Source organism: Macaca nemestrina, chromosome 5 (genome assembly GCF_043159975.1).
Source record: "Macaca nemestrina isolate mMacNem1 chromosome 5, mMacNem.hap1, whole genome shotgun sequence".
Lineage (NCBI taxonomy): Eukaryota > Metazoa > Chordata > Mammalia > Primates > Cercopithecidae > Macaca > Macaca nemestrina.
In genome coordinates this window covers 148,699,817-148,718,727 of record NC_092129.1, presented here as the reverse complement: position 1 = coordinate 148,718,727, position 18,911 = coordinate 148,699,817, and the positions used below count along the sequence as shown (strand labels likewise).

The 18,911-nt window shown below is 54.0% G+C and overlaps 1 protein-coding gene across 4 annotated transcripts in view; it reads right to left on the bottom strand.

The window, feature by feature from the left end:
• LOC105474476 (glutamate metabotropic receptor 4) overlaps positions 1-18,911 on the bottom strand; it is a 124,607-nt gene that overhangs the window by 87,881 nt on the left and 17,815 nt on the right. Inside the window, exon 1 of one of the 4 annotated variants that reach the window (XM_011729143.3) lies at positions 17,738-17,812. The exons of 2 other annotated variants lie outside the window; for them this stretch is intronic. Coding sequence is in view for 1 of the 2 variants with exons in the window: in XM_011729141.2 (XP_011727443.1) it covers positions 235-282 (48 nt within the window). In the remaining variant the exon portion in view is untranslated. Of the gene's footprint in view, positions 1-234; positions 403-17,737; positions 17,813-18,911 lie in introns of those variants that run through there. One more of the 4 variants, XM_011729141.2, reaches the window with a different exon arrangement.

Sequence of the window (18,911 nt, the reverse complement as noted above, 5' to 3'; positions counted from 1 at the left end):
TGGCCACACTGGCCTCCTGCGACAGTCCCCAAGCACCCTAAGCATGGCCAGCCTCACAGCGTTTGCATGTGCAGTGCCCTCTGCCGACTGGGCTTTTCCACAGAATGTCCTCCTTCACACCATTCACATCTCTAATTGAACGTCACATTATCAGAGAGGTTGTTGCTGAACATCTCAGCCACAGCAGCCCCGCTCCTTGCCCCCTTACCATACCCCTTCTCAGCCCCACCTTACATGACATGTCTCTCCTGGAGCATGTGTCTGCCTCAGCCTCCCCGCCATGCCTGGGTGCTGGACTGGTAGCACCTGCAGCCTGTGAGTCCCCAAGGCATCAGAGATCAAAGTGGTGCCCCTCCCTGGCCCAGGCTGCAGGCCATCTGTCTTGCCTGGCAGCTCTCCTCTGCCCAGCCTTCCTCCAGCTCAGGCCTGGAGGTGAGATAGCAGGAAGTTCCCCCCAGGGCAGGCTGGGAGTGACAGTCAGAGCCCACAAGGGACAGCCTCTCTCCAGGGGAACCCTGTGCCCCACAGACTGCAAGGAGCCAAGCAGAGACAGGGCTCCCCATGGGCACCCTCAGTCTGCCAAGGCTGGGGGCAGCTCTAGACAATCTGTCTCATGCATCTGGGTATCAGCTGACAGCAGCAGGGGCCAGGGAGGAGGAGACACACACAGACCACACATATACACACACACACGCGCGCACACACACACACACACACACGCCAGGATCCAGCCCTTCCAGGAGCCGGTGGAGGCATGCTCTGAGACAGGCAAGGTCACTCAGGCACACAGGTGCACTGAGCATCCCTATACACCCCCACCCCACACACATTCAGGAGCAGCAGCTCAGGCAGGTGTGCCCACACGTGGATGAGGAGCCACTCCTGGACTCATACTCACAGGGCTCTTGGTGGTAAGTACAACCAACCGTGCAAACACACACACAAACACACACATAGAGTCAGCACTGGTGAAGGCAGCATTAAGGAAATGCTGTGCATTTTGGGGAGCATGAGAGTGTTCATAACCCACCCCAGATCTTGCCATCCTGCCCAGTTGCCCATCAAGCAGCTGGAACTCTTAACTGCCCACGGTAGGCAGGAAAGTGCTGTCCCCCACCAACACCCCAGCAGGGGACAGCTTTCTGCAGAGCTGGGTCCTGCCCGTGGGAGAACCAGCCGGGCAGGGGCAGAGCTCCAGGTGGGCGAGAGCTGATGTGCTGGGTGGGGGTCAACATGGGCAGCGGCCAGGTGGCAGTGGGGATGGAGGAGGATTAAGGTCGCTGGGCACTGGCACCAGCTTGGGGATGCCCAGAGGCTGCCCCCCGGGGCACCATGGGCTGGAGTTGGCAGCACTGCCTCTCTCCTCAGTCACCAGCCTGCCCAGGAATTGGCACTGCTTGGGGGAGGGTGCCCAGACCCGGCACACCCCCACCTGTTCCATTTCCAGATTGTCCAGATCTTATTGAGGTTTCTCAATAAGAAAAGGAGACTTGCCCGGAGATTCTGAAATGGGGAGGCCTCCTCACTCACCCCAAGTTGCACCTAAATAAACGTAGTGGAAGAGGGTACATGATCACTCCCCGAGAGCCCTGCTTCAGCCCAGGGAGGAGAGAGCAGTGCCTGTAATTTGTTTTAATAATCCTGCTGAACTGGGAGAAAATTAACAAATGAGAAACCAGCTTGAAATTAATCAAACTTCTCCCTGTCCATCCCCCCACCTTCCATCTTAATGAAGGTTATTTATCCAACGAGCGATAAAACACAGAATTAAATTAAACAGGCCCTTTCTTTTCCTCCTCTCCCCCGCCCCAGGGAGGCAGCATCTCCCTGCTTACAGCTCTATAAGCCATGCCGGGCTGGCGGCCATGGCAGACCCATGATTCCTGGACGCCAATCAGAGGGGTTTCCCAGAAGGAGACCCTCAATTAGTGCATTCCCTGTTTGGGTCTCACTGACAGCTCTCTGCCAAAAATATGAAAGGCAGTTAATTCAACCACCCTCCTGAGGTGGGAGAGAGGGAGGTCCCTGTTGTTGGGTCTTATCTGATGCAGCTGGGGGGACTCACCAGTTTCTCTGTGGGGGACAGAAGGGCCTGAGTGTGGAAGGTGGGGAGTGTGAGCTTCCCCCAAAATGAGGACACTTTAGTGCCCATGGCAGGTTCCAGCTGGAAACTATCCTGGCCCCAGCTTCTTGGTGGGAAGGGGTTGGAGGCGGCAGGAGAGGCTCAGGAAACACCTCTAGTGAAAACAGGACTCAGCCCCCCACCCCATCCCCTGCCTGGCTCCCTCCTTTGCCTGGGGCCCAGGGCATGAAACACCAAGAATAGGAGTGACACAGATGCCCTCACCGCACCTCTCAGCCAGGGATGCTCCCATACCCCTAACTTCCTCTGTCAGTTTGCTAGGCATCTGCTTCCCCAAACTTCTCTTCCCTGCAGCTTTGAATCCATTTATGTTTTCACCAGGACCGTCTTTGGGAGTCACAGGTTGCTAAACAACTGCTCTCAGGGTCTGTCCTTAACCATTCCCTTTGGTCATTCCCTCTGGCTTTGAAAATTGCAATAATAATGGCCTTCCATTTACAGCTTTTACCTACATTCTCTGTTTTCCTTCCTTCCTCCCTCCCTTCCCTTTCTTCCTTCCCTTCCTTCCTTCTTCCTTTCCTTCCCTTCCTTCCTTCTTCCTTTCCTTCCCTTCCCTCCCTCCCTTCCTTCCTTTCTTTTCATTTATTTCTATTTTAGAGATGTTGCCCAGGCTGGAGTGCAACAGTGCAATGACAGCGCACTACAACCTCAAATGCCTGAGTTCAAGCGATCCTTCCACTTCAGCCTCCTGATAAGCTGGGACCACAGGTGCTCACCACCACGCCTGGCTAATTTTTAAATTTGTTTTTGCAGAGATGGGGTCTCACTACGTTGCCCAGGCTGGTCTCCTGGGCTCAAGTGATTCTCCCACCTCGGGATTACAGGCCCAAGCCACCGCGCCTGGCCATGTTCCCCCATTTAAACCTAACGTTGACCCAGGTAGGGAGATATTTGTCAAAATGCCCACTTTTTAAGGAAAACAGACGCAGGTTCTTGGGCAGGGTTTATCTAGCAGTAGCTGGAGGTCCCAGCTTGGGCTGAGGTTTGAGGACTGGGGTGGGACTCGGAGGGAGGATGGGGCTCTGCAGAACGGCCCAGCCCTCTGAAAGCCTCCTCGGGGACTTTCTGTGGAGCAGGGATGAGGCTGATGGCCCTCGGGGAGGAGTGACGGGAGAAGGGAGGAAGGAGAAGCAAGGCAGCAGGGTGCAGCTGAAGGCTCTAACAGTGCTACAAATCTGGTCCTCACATGGCAGCCAGGGAGCACTTTTTAAAACGTAAGTCTAATTGTGTCATTCTGCTTAAAACCCTCCAAGACTATCTACTGCACCTGGAGTAAAAGTCCTCCTCTGTCTCAGAGCCCACAGGCCCTGCTGACCCAGCCCTGCTACAGCTTCCCCTCCCCTCTGAGCAACCCCCTTGCTCCTCAGATGGGCCAAAAACATTCCTGCTTCAGGGCCTTTGCATTGGCTGTGCCTGCCACCCAAAACACCACCCAGCCACCGGGCTGCCTTCCTCACTCACCTGGGTCTGTATTCCAAAGTCCCCTACCCAGGTCTTCCTTGACTGCCTTGTGTACAAGAACCCTTCCCCTCCTTCACCACTCTCTAGTCCCTGGCCTTGGGCAGGTCCCCTCCACAGCACCTGTCCCCACTCATGTAAATGATTACACCATGTCTCCTGTCTTTCTCCCATGTCCAGAAGGTCAGCTCTGTGTGGGCAAGGATGGTGTGCATTTGGCTCACTCTGCTGCATTCTCAGCCCAACCCAACATCTGCTCCTAAAAGATGCTCACCAACTGTTTGGTGGATATATGAACCAATGGATGTCACCATGCATAAGGCCATCATCCGGGCCACCATCATCTCCAGGCTGAACTGTTCCATCCGTCTCCTCATCACTCTCTCAGCTTCAGGCCTTGCCCTGTAACCAACCCTCCAGTCCACACCCAAAGGAATACTTCTAACTCCCAAATCCAGGCAGGCACCATCCTGCAGGATCAAGTCCACCTTCTTGACCTAAGCCCCCTGATGTCCCCCAGCCCCTCTCCACTTACCCCCTGCCCAACCCTCCCACATGCCACATCTCTGTCACAGACAAGCCCAAGGTCCCACCTGTGCCCACCCTCTGCCCTGAGGACACTGCCCGGCTCCACCTCTGACAAGAGCTGCCCCACGCACACCTCATCAGAACTGCTCTCACCCTCCTCTCAGCCCCTAGACCCTCGCCTGTACCCCTCACAGCCCTCCCACACCCCAATTCAAGCTGTGGCAAATCACATGCCCGTCACACCTCCCCATCCAGGAAGGACCCAGATTTATTCACTTGGCAATCCTGCCCATCCCCACCACCTGCTCTAGTATCTTGCACAAACTTGGAGCTCCATATATGTTTGCTGAATCAAATGGAATCCATTCAAAACACAGCCCAGGGAACGTGTCCGTTAAGAGGGGCCTTTTCTCCAGGTCACCAGCATCTCAGGCTGGTTTGAGGTCAAATGGACCTTTAAGTGCCACTAATCACTGCACCCAAGAGCAGTTGTCCCCAGATTCTGCTAATCTCTCCTCAGCGGTTGCCTGGGTGCAAAGAGATTCACCATTCACCAGGGTTGAGAGACGGTCAGGGCCCTGCCTAAATGGCAACGTGCTGCCTCTGGGCCAGCCACCAGCCAGAACAGCAGCTCCTGGCCCACTCCACAGCTTGCATGTGTGTGTGTGTGCGTGTGTGTGTGTGTGTGCATGCGTGTGGCCACCCCCGTGGGTGAGGACAGCAGGCACAACACAGCCACTGCTGAATTATTTATTCTCTACATTGTTAGCGCAGTAGAGAGAGCAACCGTGTCTCCAGGCTTCAATTAAAATATCACGGCACCCGCACCGTCTGCCCGGCCACATGCCCAGCTCCCACCAAAACTGGCAGGAGCGCATCCTCTGGGAAGCATAAGCACCCCAAGCCCAAATTGCTGCCCCTTCCCCCGCTCCCAGCCACGAGGCCCTGGTTCAGGACCTTGGACAGCAGCCTCCAGGGGTCTGCCCTGAGACACTCGGCAAACCTTTCAGGCCTCTAAAAGACCATTTAGTAAATCGATGCTCTGAAAGAGCCTTTATAGCTTCCCAAAGGGGCCCTGGGACAAGCCTTGCTGGGTTTTGGGCCTAACTCCAATCCTTTGCCTGCTCCCAGCCCTCCCTAAATAACTGTACAGCGCGAGGCTGGAGGAGGAGTTCCAGGTTCTCACCCTAGTTCTTCAGGCTCCAGGAGGAACTGCGGACACATCACACCTCCCTGGGCTCCATTTGTTATCACTCAGAGAATGCCAACGACAGTGGCCAGACTGTGACCTCCATGGACGGTCAATCAGTGGAAAGGGACTTTGAAAAGGTAAAAATGAGGTACCAATGTTGGCCGCACCAGAAGAGGGCTTTAATTATATACAAGTGGGCTTTCTGCGGCCTCACCACCCTTGTCCAACCTGGAAATCCCTGATTCTGGGGCACAGGCTCAGAATGAAGAAAGAGCTGACGGATCCTTCAGGAGCTGGCTGGGTCACAAACTAACTGGGTCACCCACGAGATTTAATTCAACAACCCCCGGACTAGAATATGAGGCCGAGTGAAATCAAAGTGGGCGAGCTGAAAAAGAGCAAGAAATTCTAAACACATGCCGCCTAGAACTGCAGAATGAGCACCGGCTTCAGGGACAGGCAGCGCCGCAGGCCTCCACTGCTTTCTGAGCAAGCCTCAGTCTCCTCTCCTGTAAAATGGGGCCAGTGATACTGACTTCCTAGCTGGTGACTCGCACAAGATAACCTGTGAAAACACCTAGCACACGCCAGACACATAAATCCAACCATTCGTTTTATTAAACATCTACTATGTTCCAGGCACTGGAGACCACAGCAGGGAAGAAGAGAGACACGACCTTGCCTCAGAGAGCTGACACCCCAGTGACCAGGGTTATTCTCTTCAGGATAGCAGAAGAGGGGGCATTGGAGAAGGGCCTCAGAACAAATGTGGGATTACCAAAGCAAAGAAAGGTGGCAAGAAGGTACAGTCTCTTTGGGAAAATCATTGGCAGTACCTCCTAAAGCTAATCATTCATGCAACCTATGAGCCAACAATTCCACTTAAAATATGTATATGAGAAACGAGCGTTTACATCCACTAAAGGACACAAATGTTCAGAGCGGCTCTATTCATAATAGCCAAACACTGGATTCAGCCCAAATGTCCAGTGGCAGCAGAAAGGGTAAATAAATTATGAATTACCCAAACAATGATACAATGAAAGAGTACAGAGCAATAGAAGTGAGCAAACCACCAACAGACCCAACTCCAGGGGGTTCTCACAGACAATGTGAGCAAAAGAAGCCGGACATAAAAACCTCGCTGCACGATTCTGTTTACGTGAGGCTCAAAACCAGGCGACACCAGTACACAGTTAGAAATCAGGCTATTGATTATCCTTGGGGAGGAGAGGATATGAACTAGGAGGGGCTCATGAGAATGTTCTCTGTCTGATACGGGCACATGCATTTATAAAAGTTCAACGAGTCATGCACCTGAAATTTGTGTATCTTACAGTGTATACGTTGTACCTCCATTTTAAAGAAAAATGTAAAGGAATGAAAAGGCAGACAGAGCATTCTTCGGGGCAGGTGGACCATCAGAAGCAGAGGCCCAGCAGATGGGAAGCTGGGGGGATTCAGAGACTGGCCTCAGGGGAAACAGAACTGAAAATGGCAGGGCCAGAGGGAGGGAATGAAGATGAGGTGGGCGAGACAGGCTGGGCCAGTCCAAAAAGGCTTCCAAGGCCGTGCTAACCTGGGAGCCTCAGGGGTATCTGCGTCCTTCTACCAGGCCCCCCTGCCACGAACCCCACCTGTCCATGGTGAAGGATACTTGTGAGGTCATCCCTCCCTGCCAGCCTGGCTCCCTGCCCACCCACTCCCTCAGCTGCCACATTGGATTTAAATCCCTGAGTTGAATTTCCGGGGTTTAGGGGGCTTTCATCCTGAGCATGCATGAAGTGAAGCCACGGTCCCTGGCTCCCATGCCTGCAGTTCATTCAGCACCCCAAGTATCACCTGGGACACCTGGCTACCTCCTACACTCCACCTGCCACATCCACCTCCTCACCCGCCCCCACGGGGAGCTCACCTGAGCACCTGTCTTTCCCAGGATAACTGCTCCAATTAGGTAGGGCTTCCCACCTCCTGCTCCTCACCACCCAGCACCCAAGGCTGCACCATCGCATCTCCTCATGGAGAGAGAGGCCACTGGAAACGCACAGATGCAGCCAGGGAAGCAGCCCCAAGACCTCACATCCAGCCACCAGCGAGACGTGGTACATGAAAGATGCGAGGGCCCCCCATGGGTGATGACCTAGCCATTGAATGAATGCCAGTCTTCAAAGACTAATCAAGGATATTGGAACATGCTCACCACTGTAGTCTAGTGGACAAAAGCTGGCTACAGAACCATATAGATGTTGTGATCTCAATTTGGTAAATTACACAGAAGAAAGGCTGGAAGGAAATACACACACGCATCAAGGCTATCACCCTGGATAGCAGAATGAGTGAGCAATTTCAATTTGCTTCTTCACGCTTTTCTGTTTTCTTCCAAACCTGCGACAAACATGCTGGCTTTTATAACCAGCACAACAGAAAGGGCCTAAGGGACATCAGGTCCCACTCACAGAGGGACCCATGGCTGCCTGTTCCGTGCTTAATGGGATAGAGCAAGGGCTGACCTGATTCCAGCCTGCAAAGCACCCATAGGCTCCTACACTAAGAGCTGCTGGACTAGGAGGACACACTCATGACTTTCAGGTGTGTGCAGGGGCAGGGCACTGTGCTGGGGGCCTGGGACCCTGATTCGAAGTCCGGCTCTGATTCTAACTGGCTGAGGTGGCCCCCCACACATTAACTTCTCTGGGCCTCAGTTTCCTCATCTGTAAGCTGTCCTGATCGCATTGTAGGACTCTTGTGTGGAATGATCAAGAAGTGACTGTGAAAGCTGTAAATTGTGAACTATTGGGATTTATCCCTGAGTTCCCTATTACCGTTCTCCACCAGGCCCTCTGTCCCATTGCAGTCTCTAAGAAATGCCCAGAAGCCACCTACAGCAGGCATCTGAAAGTCCTGAAAACCGTGGGCCATCCTCACATGCTAATTCCCAAGGTTCACATAAAATATGCATTTTTTAATTGAACTGGAAAGCAAATAAAAGCAAAGGAAAAACCCACCTCCTTGTTCAACAGCAAAATTGAGGGCCTGTCGCAGATCTTCAGTAAACATTTACCTAATGAATACAACTGTACAAACTGGAACCAAACCCACTAACTTAATCTCTCATGAAGATTAAAATGGTCATGGTTGAATCAGGTACTTGCTGCTAACTTCCAGTAGGTTCTCTGCCTCGCTTCTTTTAGGAACTGAGATTTGTTTTCCTATATTGACATCTCTCTGTTAAAACAAATAGAAACGTGTGATTCATCCCTCTAGATTCTGTGGAGATCCACAAAAGAAACAGGTGATGAGGCCAGGCACAGTGGCTCACGCTTGTAATCCCAGCACTTTAGGAGGCCAAGGCTGGTGGATCACCTGAGGTCAGGAGTTCAACACCAGCCTGGGCAACATGGCGAAACCTGGTCTGTACTAAAAATACAAAAATTAGCCAGGCGTGGTGTTAGGCGCCTATAATCCCAGCTACTCAGGAGGCTGAGGCAGGAGGATTGCTTGAAACCAGAAGGCGAAGGTTGCAGTAAGCTGAGATCGCATCACTGCACTCCAGCCTGGGTGACAAAGCGAGACTCTGTCAAAAAGAAAAAGATAAGAAAAGTTCTTTAGAAAGAAAGACAGAAGGAAGGAAGGAAGGAAGGAAGGAAGGAAGGAAGGAAGGAAGGAAGGAAGGAAGGAAGGAAGGAAGGAAGGAAGGAAGGAAGGAAGGAAGGAAGGGAGGGAGGGAGGGAGGGAGGGAGGGAGGGAGGGGGGGAGGGAGGGGGGGAGGGAGGGAGGGGGGAGGGAGGGAGGGAGGGAGGGAAAGAGGTGACGAATCCCTGACCTGCTACATGAGGCCAGGTCGGGATCGGCCACAGGGCCTCCTTCTGGGCATGTCCTGCAGAGGTGGAGGCCCAGCCACAGGGCACCACTGGACCAGTCCTGCCCCTCTCTGGCAGGAGGGCAAGGTGACCACATCAAGGGAAATTGCCAACACATCTGCCCTTTGATCCAGCCCTCTGTGGGGAGGAGTCTGTCCTGCAGAGACGTGCAAAGTCGCCCATGCAAAGACTTCCACAGCAGCTCTGTCAGAGCCTAGATTGGAAACCACCTAATGTCCATTATGTGGAGACCAGAAACAGGGGCACTACGCAGTCACACAAAGATAAAGGTCCTTACACACTGACGAAGCGTGTCCCTGGGAATGCTGCAAGGTCACCCAGCAGGCACTGCAGCTTTGGGGGGCATAGAGGTGGCAGAACGCGGGGCCATATATATGCATTTAATCCCCTTCCTATGCTAGGTCGGTGGTGAGGATCTCCAAAGAACCCAGCCTCTGCAAGCGTGCAACACGCAGCCCAGCCCATGTGCAGGCCTGAGGTTCTTTGGAAGTGTGCACAGGGAATAATGGCTGCCTCTAGGGCCAGGCTGGGGTGGGAGCGTGTCTCTTGATACCTTGAAGACTGAACCATGGGAATGTATGATACATTCAAACAGTAATACCGTAACTTAAAAGAATGCCCAAAGATTTTGCATCTGTGGGGTTGAGGAAGCCAGGCCTGGGGAACCCAGTCTCCTCCAAGGCCACTGAATAAAGGCTCATTCAGGAGAGAAACCCATCTTTTAAGGAGACACTCAGGCACCCCTCCCCAGCACGCACACTCTTTCCCTCCACGAGACCTCAGCACAGGGCCTGGGGCGTGAGGGAGGGAGTCCTGGCCAGGTCCTGTGGGGGTGAGGGAGGGAGAGAAGGCAGGTAAGAGGGCTCCTGGCTTCCCCTTCTTTTCCCCTGTTGGGTTTGTTGCACTTTCCTAATTGATTTTGTGTCTGTGTCCCTGGGATACTTAGGACCATCTTAGAAAACCACTTAAGGAATTTAAAATAATCAAAGTACTTATAAGGCACTTAACATCTCCTCGCACTTCAGGCTTCTCATAAACCTCCTTCCAGCTGCAACCAGAGACCTGGCTGTCAGGAGCTACCACTTCGGGCAAGAAGACACCTTTGTCATGTCCCCAGCTCCTGCCACATCACCCCCTCAGCCCCAGCAGCCTCCCAGGAGCAGAACAGCCAACCTCCAAACACGAGCACATCACGCCCTCTCTCCGGGCCTCCAGGCCTTTGTCCTGGCTGTTCCCTCCTCCTGGAATGACCTCTCTGCCAGCCAGCTCCCCTCAACCTAGCTCACTGTGTCCTGACCACTGAGTCTCAGCATTCATTCTCCTCTTACAGGAAGCCTTCCCTGACTTCCCCACCCCCCATTTTATATTAATAGACCCTGGCACCTTGTGAAAACCTGTGTTTAACAGGCCCTGGGGGATTCCAACAGGGAGGCAGGACTGGAAACCATTCCCTGCGCAGAATGTAGAGAGCAACGGGGCAGCACTGAGAAAGACTGCAGGCTTATTCCCCCTGGGCCTGCAATGCCACACCTGGGCATGCGCCACCAGGAGCTCCCCTAATTCCCCCCGGGCCTGCAATGCCACAGCTGGGCACGTGCCGCCAGGAGCTCCCCCAATTCCCCCCGGGCCTGCAATGCCACAGCTGGGCACGTGCCGCCAGGAGCTCCCCCAATTCCCCCCTGGGCCTGCAATGCCACACCTGGGCACGTGCCGCCAGGAGCTCCCCCAATTCCCCCCGGGCCTGCAATGCCACACCTGGGCATGCGCCGCCAGGAGCTCCCCCAGAGCGTACGGACACGTCGGCAAGGATGTTGTAGAAACAGAAAGATCACTGTGGAATCACTTGGGTGCCCACAACCAGAGGATGGACAAGTAACTGGACAGGGGCATGGTCATACCGTGGAACATTACACAGCAAAGAAAATGAGCACAGCAACCACAGAGCCATGTGGCACTGAGCCAAAAAAGCAAGTGGAACATGTGCAACATGATCCTGTTTTTATCATGCATGAAACACAAAAGATAAGCCAGGTACAGTGGCTCACACCTGTAATCCCAGCATTTTGGGAGGCTGAGGAGGGAGGATCACTAGAAGCCAAGAGTTCGAGACCCTGTCCCTTCAAAAAAGTTTAAAACTTAGCCAGATTGTGGTAGTTCGTGCCCATAGTCCTAGCTACTCCAGAGGCGAGCAGGAGGAGGGTCACTTGAACCCAGGAGGTCGAGGCTGCAGCGAGCCATGATCACACCACTGCACTCCAGTCCAGGTGACAGAGGGAGGAGACCTTGTCTCTTAAAAAAAAGAAAACACGCGGCCGGGCGCAGTGGCTCAAGCCTGTAATCCCAGCACTTTGGGAGGCCGAGATGGGCGGATCACGAGGTCAGGAGATCGAGACCATCCTGGCTAACACGTTGAAATCCCGTCTCTACTAAAAAAAATACAAAAAACTAGCCGGGTGACATGGCGGGCGCCTGTAGTCCCAGCTACCCGGGAGGCGGAGCTTGCAGTGAGCTGAGATCCGGCCACTGCACTCCAGCCTGGGCGACAGAGCCAGACTCCGTCTCAAAAAAAAAAAAAAAGAAAACGCGCAAAATAAAACTAAATATTATGTGTGGGGATATGTATATATATTTTTGTTTTGTTTTGTTTTGTTTTGAGACAGATTCTTACTCTGTCACTCAGGCTGTAGTGCAAATGGTGTGATCTCAGCTCACTGCAACCTCCACCTCCTGGGCTTAAGTGATTCTCCTGCCTCAGTCTCCCAACTAGCTGGGATTATAGGCGTGCACCATCATACCTGCCTAATTTTCGTAGTTTTAGTAGAGACAGGGTTTCACCATGTTGGTCAGGCTGGTCTCCAAATCTTGACCTCAAGTCATCCATCCACCTCGGTCTCCCAAAGTGCTGGGATTACAGGTGTGAACCACTGTGCCCCGCCTGCATTTTTTAAGTGCACAGGAATTAAGAGATTTAAAGATATCTCCAGGATGGGGCAGTGGTTGCCTCCAAGGAGGAAGAGAAGGGAGAGGGCAAGGAGGTGTATGCAGGGGCCTTCAATCATATTTGCAAAGTTTTTTTCTTATTTATTTATTTATTTATTTATTTATTTATTTATTTATTTATGTATAGATGGAGTCTCACTCTGTCACCCAGGCTGGACCGCATTGGTGCAATCTCAGCTCACTGCAACCTCCACCTCCTGGGTCTAAGTGATTCTCCTGCCTCAGCCTCCTGAGTAGCTGGGACTACAGGCACGTGCCACCACATCTGGCCAGATTTTTTTGTATTTTCAGTAGAGACAGGGTTTCACTGTGTTAGCCAGGATGGTCTCCATCTCCTGACCTCATGATCCACCCACCTTTGCCTCCCAAAGTGCTGGGATTACAGGCATGAGCCACCGCACCCAGCCTGCAAAGTTTTCTTTCTTAAACAGTTTTGAAACTGTTACTGGAAGATATCAGTATGTGGGCCAGGTCTTGGGTACAGGGTAATCCATTATATTATCCTCTATAATTTTCCATATGTTTAAAATCATTTATTAAGATACATGTACACCTTGGTAAAAGAGAGAAAGCCCTTCATGACAGACCCACATTGAACATGCCACTCATTTTCAATAAAGTGAAAGGCAGCATGGTGAGAGCTGCGCACACTCCACTTCCTGCTGAAGTCTCCTCTCAGAACAGACCTGACCCCGGAAACCACTCACCCTCACACATCGCCCCCCAGTCCTAAGCCTCAGACTCCTTCCCTGGCTACGGTCTCCTAGCTGGAATTCATTCCCTGGGATTAAGGGTTGTTCTCTTCCAGCTGCTCTGCTGTGGGGACCTCACTGGACTCCCTGCCAGCTTCCAGAGCCTGAGCTGGGTCGGAGGGAGGAGACTGCACTGAACATAAACACCACCCTCTACAGGGCCCTGACAGAGGTTGATGCTGCCCATCCTCCCCTCAGCCACAGCCCCAGGGACAGAGAATGAGGCAAATGTTACCTCTGTCCGCTCCCATTAGGGCCCCGCTTTGCCCAGCCAGAGCTCCCTCTCCAGGAGATTTCAACTCTGATGACTTTTCAATCCCTCTTCCGCCCTGTAGCTGGCTGGAGACCAGGACCAGGCAGCGCCTTCGAGGCGGATCCCTGCTCAGGGCACCTGTGCTGGGCCAGGGCCAGGGCTGAGCAGAGCATCCCTCCTCCTGGGGCACCACCTCTCAGCAGACCCCAGGGAGAAACTGAGGCCTGGAGACAACTGAGGTCCAGGAATAAAGGAATGAGAGGAGGGACAGGAAGGAGAATCCAGCCTCCTCCTCACACACAGGCCCACTTTACAACAGCTCCTGTTTCCTCAGTGCCTACAATGTGCTAGGCATTGAGCTAGTCACTTTGTGCTGTTGCAGCTAATGCAGCCACTCTACCCATTTTACAGATCTAGACTTTGGGTTCCGCGAGGGTGAGTGGTCTGCCAAGGCCATAGAGCCAGGTGGCAGTGCCGAGGCTTGAACCCAGGTTGTAGTTTCCCTTCTGAAGCTCTGCACCCGGCCAGGTCTCCCGACATCCCTGGGAAGTCTGCAGAGCCAGCCCTCCTCACCCCCACAGGCAAGGAGAACAGGGCCCTGAGCAGTGCCAAGACTTGTCGTGGGATTGAGGGGCACCCTGAGTCGGAGGGAGGGGTCTGGGTGGGGTGGGTGCCCACCAGGAAGTGCTCAGTACTGAGATGCCCGAGGCCGTAATCAAGGTATGAGGCAGGCGGGCAAGCAGGTGGGCAGCCAAGTAGGCGAGAGGCTGGGATGTGTCCCACAAGGAACAGGTGGGCTTGACAGCCGTTCTGCCTCCAGCCCTTAACCACAGGCCACCAAGGCTGAGGCTGTCCCACACCACCCAAACAGAGAGGGAGCCCAACACTCTCTGTGTGTGGGTGGTGTGGGACAACAAGGGAGTCCAACAGGCGCCAGGGGGAAGAAAGAGATGGGGTGGAACACGTGAGAGGGGAACGGAAAGCCACAGTCAGACAGAAGGAGGCAGGGAGCTGAGGACAGACAGACAGGGAAAGAGGGGGCAAAACTGTGTTCCGGCTCCCCTACCCGCAATAGCGCTGTGGGCCACCACTCTCCACATGGAACCAAGCATCGAGGCCGGCCCTGCCTCTCCTCACTGCCCCCAGCCCAGGCCTCGAGCGACTGGCAAGCATAAAGGTCAATTGGAATATAAAGCAGAATTTGCCTTCCTTTCATTTCCAACATGTCTGGGTCATAAAAATGCTAGTTTAGTAGGTTGGGAGAAAAATGAAGGCACACAGTTCCTTGCGGCGGGGGGGGAGGGCGGGGCTAACCCTGCAGACTCATGGGGGTCCACCCTTGCTGTGGGCACCATCCTGTCCCTCAGTTCCACACCCAGGCCTCGGGCTGGCGGCTTCCCCGGTTTGTCTGTCTGTCTGTCTCCGGGCCAGGCACTGGAAATTGAGGGGATGACCAAGAGCGGTTCAGCCCAATCCTGCCCTCAAGGTGCTCAGGAACTGTGGGGAGAGACATGATTCCCGCAAGAGCCCCCACATGCCCTGGGAAGGTCAGTTAAGTCCTGCTGGATTCGAGTCAGTCTAACTGCCCACAAGGCAGCAAGAACAGCATTCCAGGAGGACATGGCCTGAGCAGGGCAGGAGGCAGGCCGTGGAAAGCACAGAGCATGACTGGGTGAGGAGAGTGGGTCACCTCAGAGCCTGCCTAATCCTGTGCTCTCATTTACAGAGAGGGCAGCCACGTTACCCAAGGTCACACAGCGAGTCGGCAGCAGAGGCAGGCCCCGAAAGCAGGACCTGGGCCACAGGTGGCTTCACTGGCAAGGGAAGACCTTCAGCCCTGCCTTGCATAGAGAGCCAGAGATCACCCCAGCGCCTGCAGCAGGGCCACCCAACAGTATGAAGGGCCAGAGAACCCCAGGTCAATAAGTCCCCATGCAAGGAGGCTCTGGCACACCTACCAGAGTCATCGGTGGATCAATGCGGTGATGTGCCCCTTCCCATCACCATGCCCCCCACCCTTCACGACTCAGGCCATACCCCTCAAAGCCCCCTTGGATGCTCCTTTGGCAGGAGATGAGGACAAACATGACCGGGCCTTGTGTAAGCCCACCAGACTACCAGCTCCCACTGTGATTTTCACCCGCACCCAGAAAGGTGCACGTGATTCTGTCCATTTCCCAGCTGAGATGAGTGAGATTCAGGAGGGTCAGACTTTTGGGGCCGGGATCTGCACCACCTACCACATGCAGCCTCCAGAGCCGGTGCTCTGTTCCACACTCCATGGTCTACGCACCAGGCATTGCCCTGGGCCTTGCTGTGCACGCATTTCATCCTCACAGCGCCTGTTAAGTGGGTGCTGCAGGCATCCCCATTTTACACACAAGGAAATGGGAGGCACAGAGAGGCTCTCCCAGGCAACAAATGGCAGAGCAAGGGTATGAACCCAGGCCAGCTGGCCCCAGGGTCCACGCGGCAGCCACCACATTACTGCCCCTCGGGGATCCCCATCTGGCTGGCCCTTCCTCTCTCTGGTCTCCAGCACCCAACTCTGTCCATCCTCAGGCTGGAGGCTAGGGGGAGTAATGGGTTAGGGTCTGACGAGGCCCAGGAAGGCCCAAGTGGGCAAAAGCCATCAGGGTGGGAGCCCAGGGGAAGAATGAGCCTCTCACAGGGGGCTCTCACCTCTGTGGCTTCACAAGGGCTGCTCAAGGACCATCTGCCCACTTTATAGGTGAGGAAACAGGGGTCCCAAGAGACCTGGTGACTTGTCCTCCCACGACACCCTCTGCAGCAAGAAGGATGAGGAGGGGTTTGAAGGCCTTCTCCCTGATCCCCGGACTGTCTCAGACCTGCATCTCAAGCTCCCCGCTCAGATCAACAGCCAAGCAGAGGCCTGCCCCCAGGGTCTCTGCACGTGTTACTGCTCTGCCTAGAACACTCTTCCTCACAGCCACAGGACGGCCCCTCCACTCCATTCAGGTTCTGTACAAAAGTACGCTCTGCAACAAGGCCTCCCCACCAACCCTGTCTAGACTGACATCCCCTCCCGTGCGGCTCTCCAGCCACTCCTTGCTTTGTGATTCTGCAGGGCACTGCTCCCCTGACGATGCGCACTACATGCTTTGTCTTCTCACTGCCTGCCTTCTCCCTCCAGTGTGGAAGCCCACCAGGGCAGGGCTCACCCGTGTGCTTCCTGCGTGATCAAGTTCACTTCGAATGCACCTGGAACGCAGCTGTCATCACTCGGGCAGCCCAGGCCCAATCTCAGTTAAATCTGAATTCCTGAGATGGGCCAGAGTATGAGGCTTTTCTAAACTCCCCCAAGTGATTCCAATGTGCAGCTGAGATGGACCGCTGCTCTAGAAGAGCCGGGCATGGAGGAGATGGCCAGTAGGTTCAGTAAATGAACAAATACATGCATGACTCTTTACAGATGGACAAACTGAGTTCCAGATGGGAGAGAAGAAGCCAGAGCCAGCAGTCATGAACTTGAGGACCCCTCGCCAGACTCAGCCCCCACCTCAGCCCTTCCATAACGCCACACATCACATCCAGAGGCCCCATCAGCTCCTACCTGGGCTCCAGGAGCCTATGGGGCCTGCCTCCAAAGCCTCTCTAGGAGGTCTTCCCAGAGGCCCCCAAAGGCCTCCACACTTGCCTTTTAACTCTGCAGAAATGAGCCTGTTTGCCCATCCAGTCACCGCATGCTAAAGCTGACATCCTACCTGCCTCCACTCCAAACCCTCCCAGACCTCAGGGTGCCCCTTGGAGGAAGCAGGCTTGAGAGGACTGCAGGGTGGGTGGGGCACTCCCTGGAGAAGAAAACCAAGGACTTGAGGCATCTGGGTCAGTGGCCAACTAAGGCTACTAAGTGTCCAAACAAAAACCCTGGACTCCCAGTCTCATCGGCCCACTGGGGATCCAGGAATCTAATGCTCCCTGAACTCCCCCGTGATTGTGACAAGCCGCTAGGCTTAGAGCCGCTAGAGCAAAGCAACTTCTACACCACTGGCCCCACTCCACAGGGAAGGGCCTGCCCAAGGGCACACAGATGATTGACTGCCAGTAGCCAGGGGGGCTCTGAGCCTCCCCTTAGGGCTGCTGGGGCTGCCCAATGCCAGGGTTCCCCTCCTTCCATGTCCCTTTGCCTCTCTATTCAGGCTTGGGTCTGGCTCTGGTCTGGAGGTTCCCCTTCCCAGGCTCTCACCACAGTAGGGGTTTGGGGGAAAGACAGACTATCTCAGCAGGGGGCTTCTCTGCCCTCCCCTCAGGAGAACTGCCCCTGACAGTCACCCTCAGCAAGACCTACTTCAGACAACCCTTTCTCTCCTTCCCCAGCACCTCATGAGCACTCCAGCGTCTATCAAATTCTATTCTGTATCCCCAGCCTCCCCTGAGCACCTCCTGAGGGCTTTGGGCACATTATCGCTTCTACCAACTGGGTATCATCACATCCATTTCACAGGCGAGTAAACTGAGGCTTGTAGAGGCCATGCAGTAAGTAAGCATCAGGCCAGGTCTCAAACTCACCCCTAGCTGGTGGTCAAGAAGGAGGAGAGCAGAGTGGTGGAAAAAGGTAGATTCAGGTTCAGATGGCCTGGGCTCAAATCCGGGCTCTACCACTTACTAGCTGTGTGACCTTCGGCAAGTTGCTTAGCTTCTCTGTGCCTTAGTTCTCAGTTCTGCAAAACAGGGATAACAACTGTGTACCTGCCCCTGGGGTTGCTGTGAGGGTTAGGACCAGCCTGGCACAGGGTAAGTGCTATGTAAATGTTCTAATTATTTCACCTCAGTCACCTCTTAGAGAGGGTCCCTCTTTCATCCCCCACCCCCCCTAACATTTACAGTTCTGTTGGGACAAATCTCTAATGACCGCCTAAAATGGTACATGGTGATCCCCTTTAACAAGCAGCAAAGCTTCAGGTGAAAAATTCCCTGAGTCAGTGGGGACCTGGAGAAGGTGTTTTGGGGGGAAAGAAACACATCCAGCTGACCCTGGATGCCACCAGTAGTGGGCACTAGAGGGCACTGGCTTGGTAGTGCCACTTACCACTACCACTGGTAAGGTAGGTCCAGCCACACCCATCCCCACAGCCAGGAGCTCGCAGGGAGCTCCCAAGACTTCAGCTCCCAAGACTTCAGCCCAGCTGTTGCTGCAGACATGAGAGCTGCTGAGGTCTCCTTCCCGTTCCTCATCCCACCATGAGTCCATTTGGTGAGGGTTTCCTGAGGGCCACCATGGGCCCGCATCAGCTGGGAGTTCTATAGGTGAGGCGTAGAGCCTAGCAGGGGCCAGCTCTGTCTCTGTCTCCTCTAGTCAGTTCTGTGCTTGTAGCTTGACAGCAGCCACAGACAAGACATAAGTGAATCGGCATGACTGTGTTCCCATTAAAGCTTTATTTATGGACACAGAAATTTGAGTTTCACATAATTTTCCTGTATCATGACATTATTTTTCTTTTTATTTTGTTTTTCAACCCTTTAAAACATAAAGGCCTTTTTTAGCTCATGAACTGTACAAAATCGGGCCAGGTTTGGCTCCTGGTCTATCGTTTGCTAACCCCTGGGCTAGAGGGGACGCCAATAGCAAAAAGGAAAACAAATGTGTTCATGACCACGACTGTGATGAGTGCCATCAAGGAAAAGAACAGGGAAAGAGACAGAATAGCCAGGGGCCGGGGAGCTTCTCTGAAGATAAGCCATT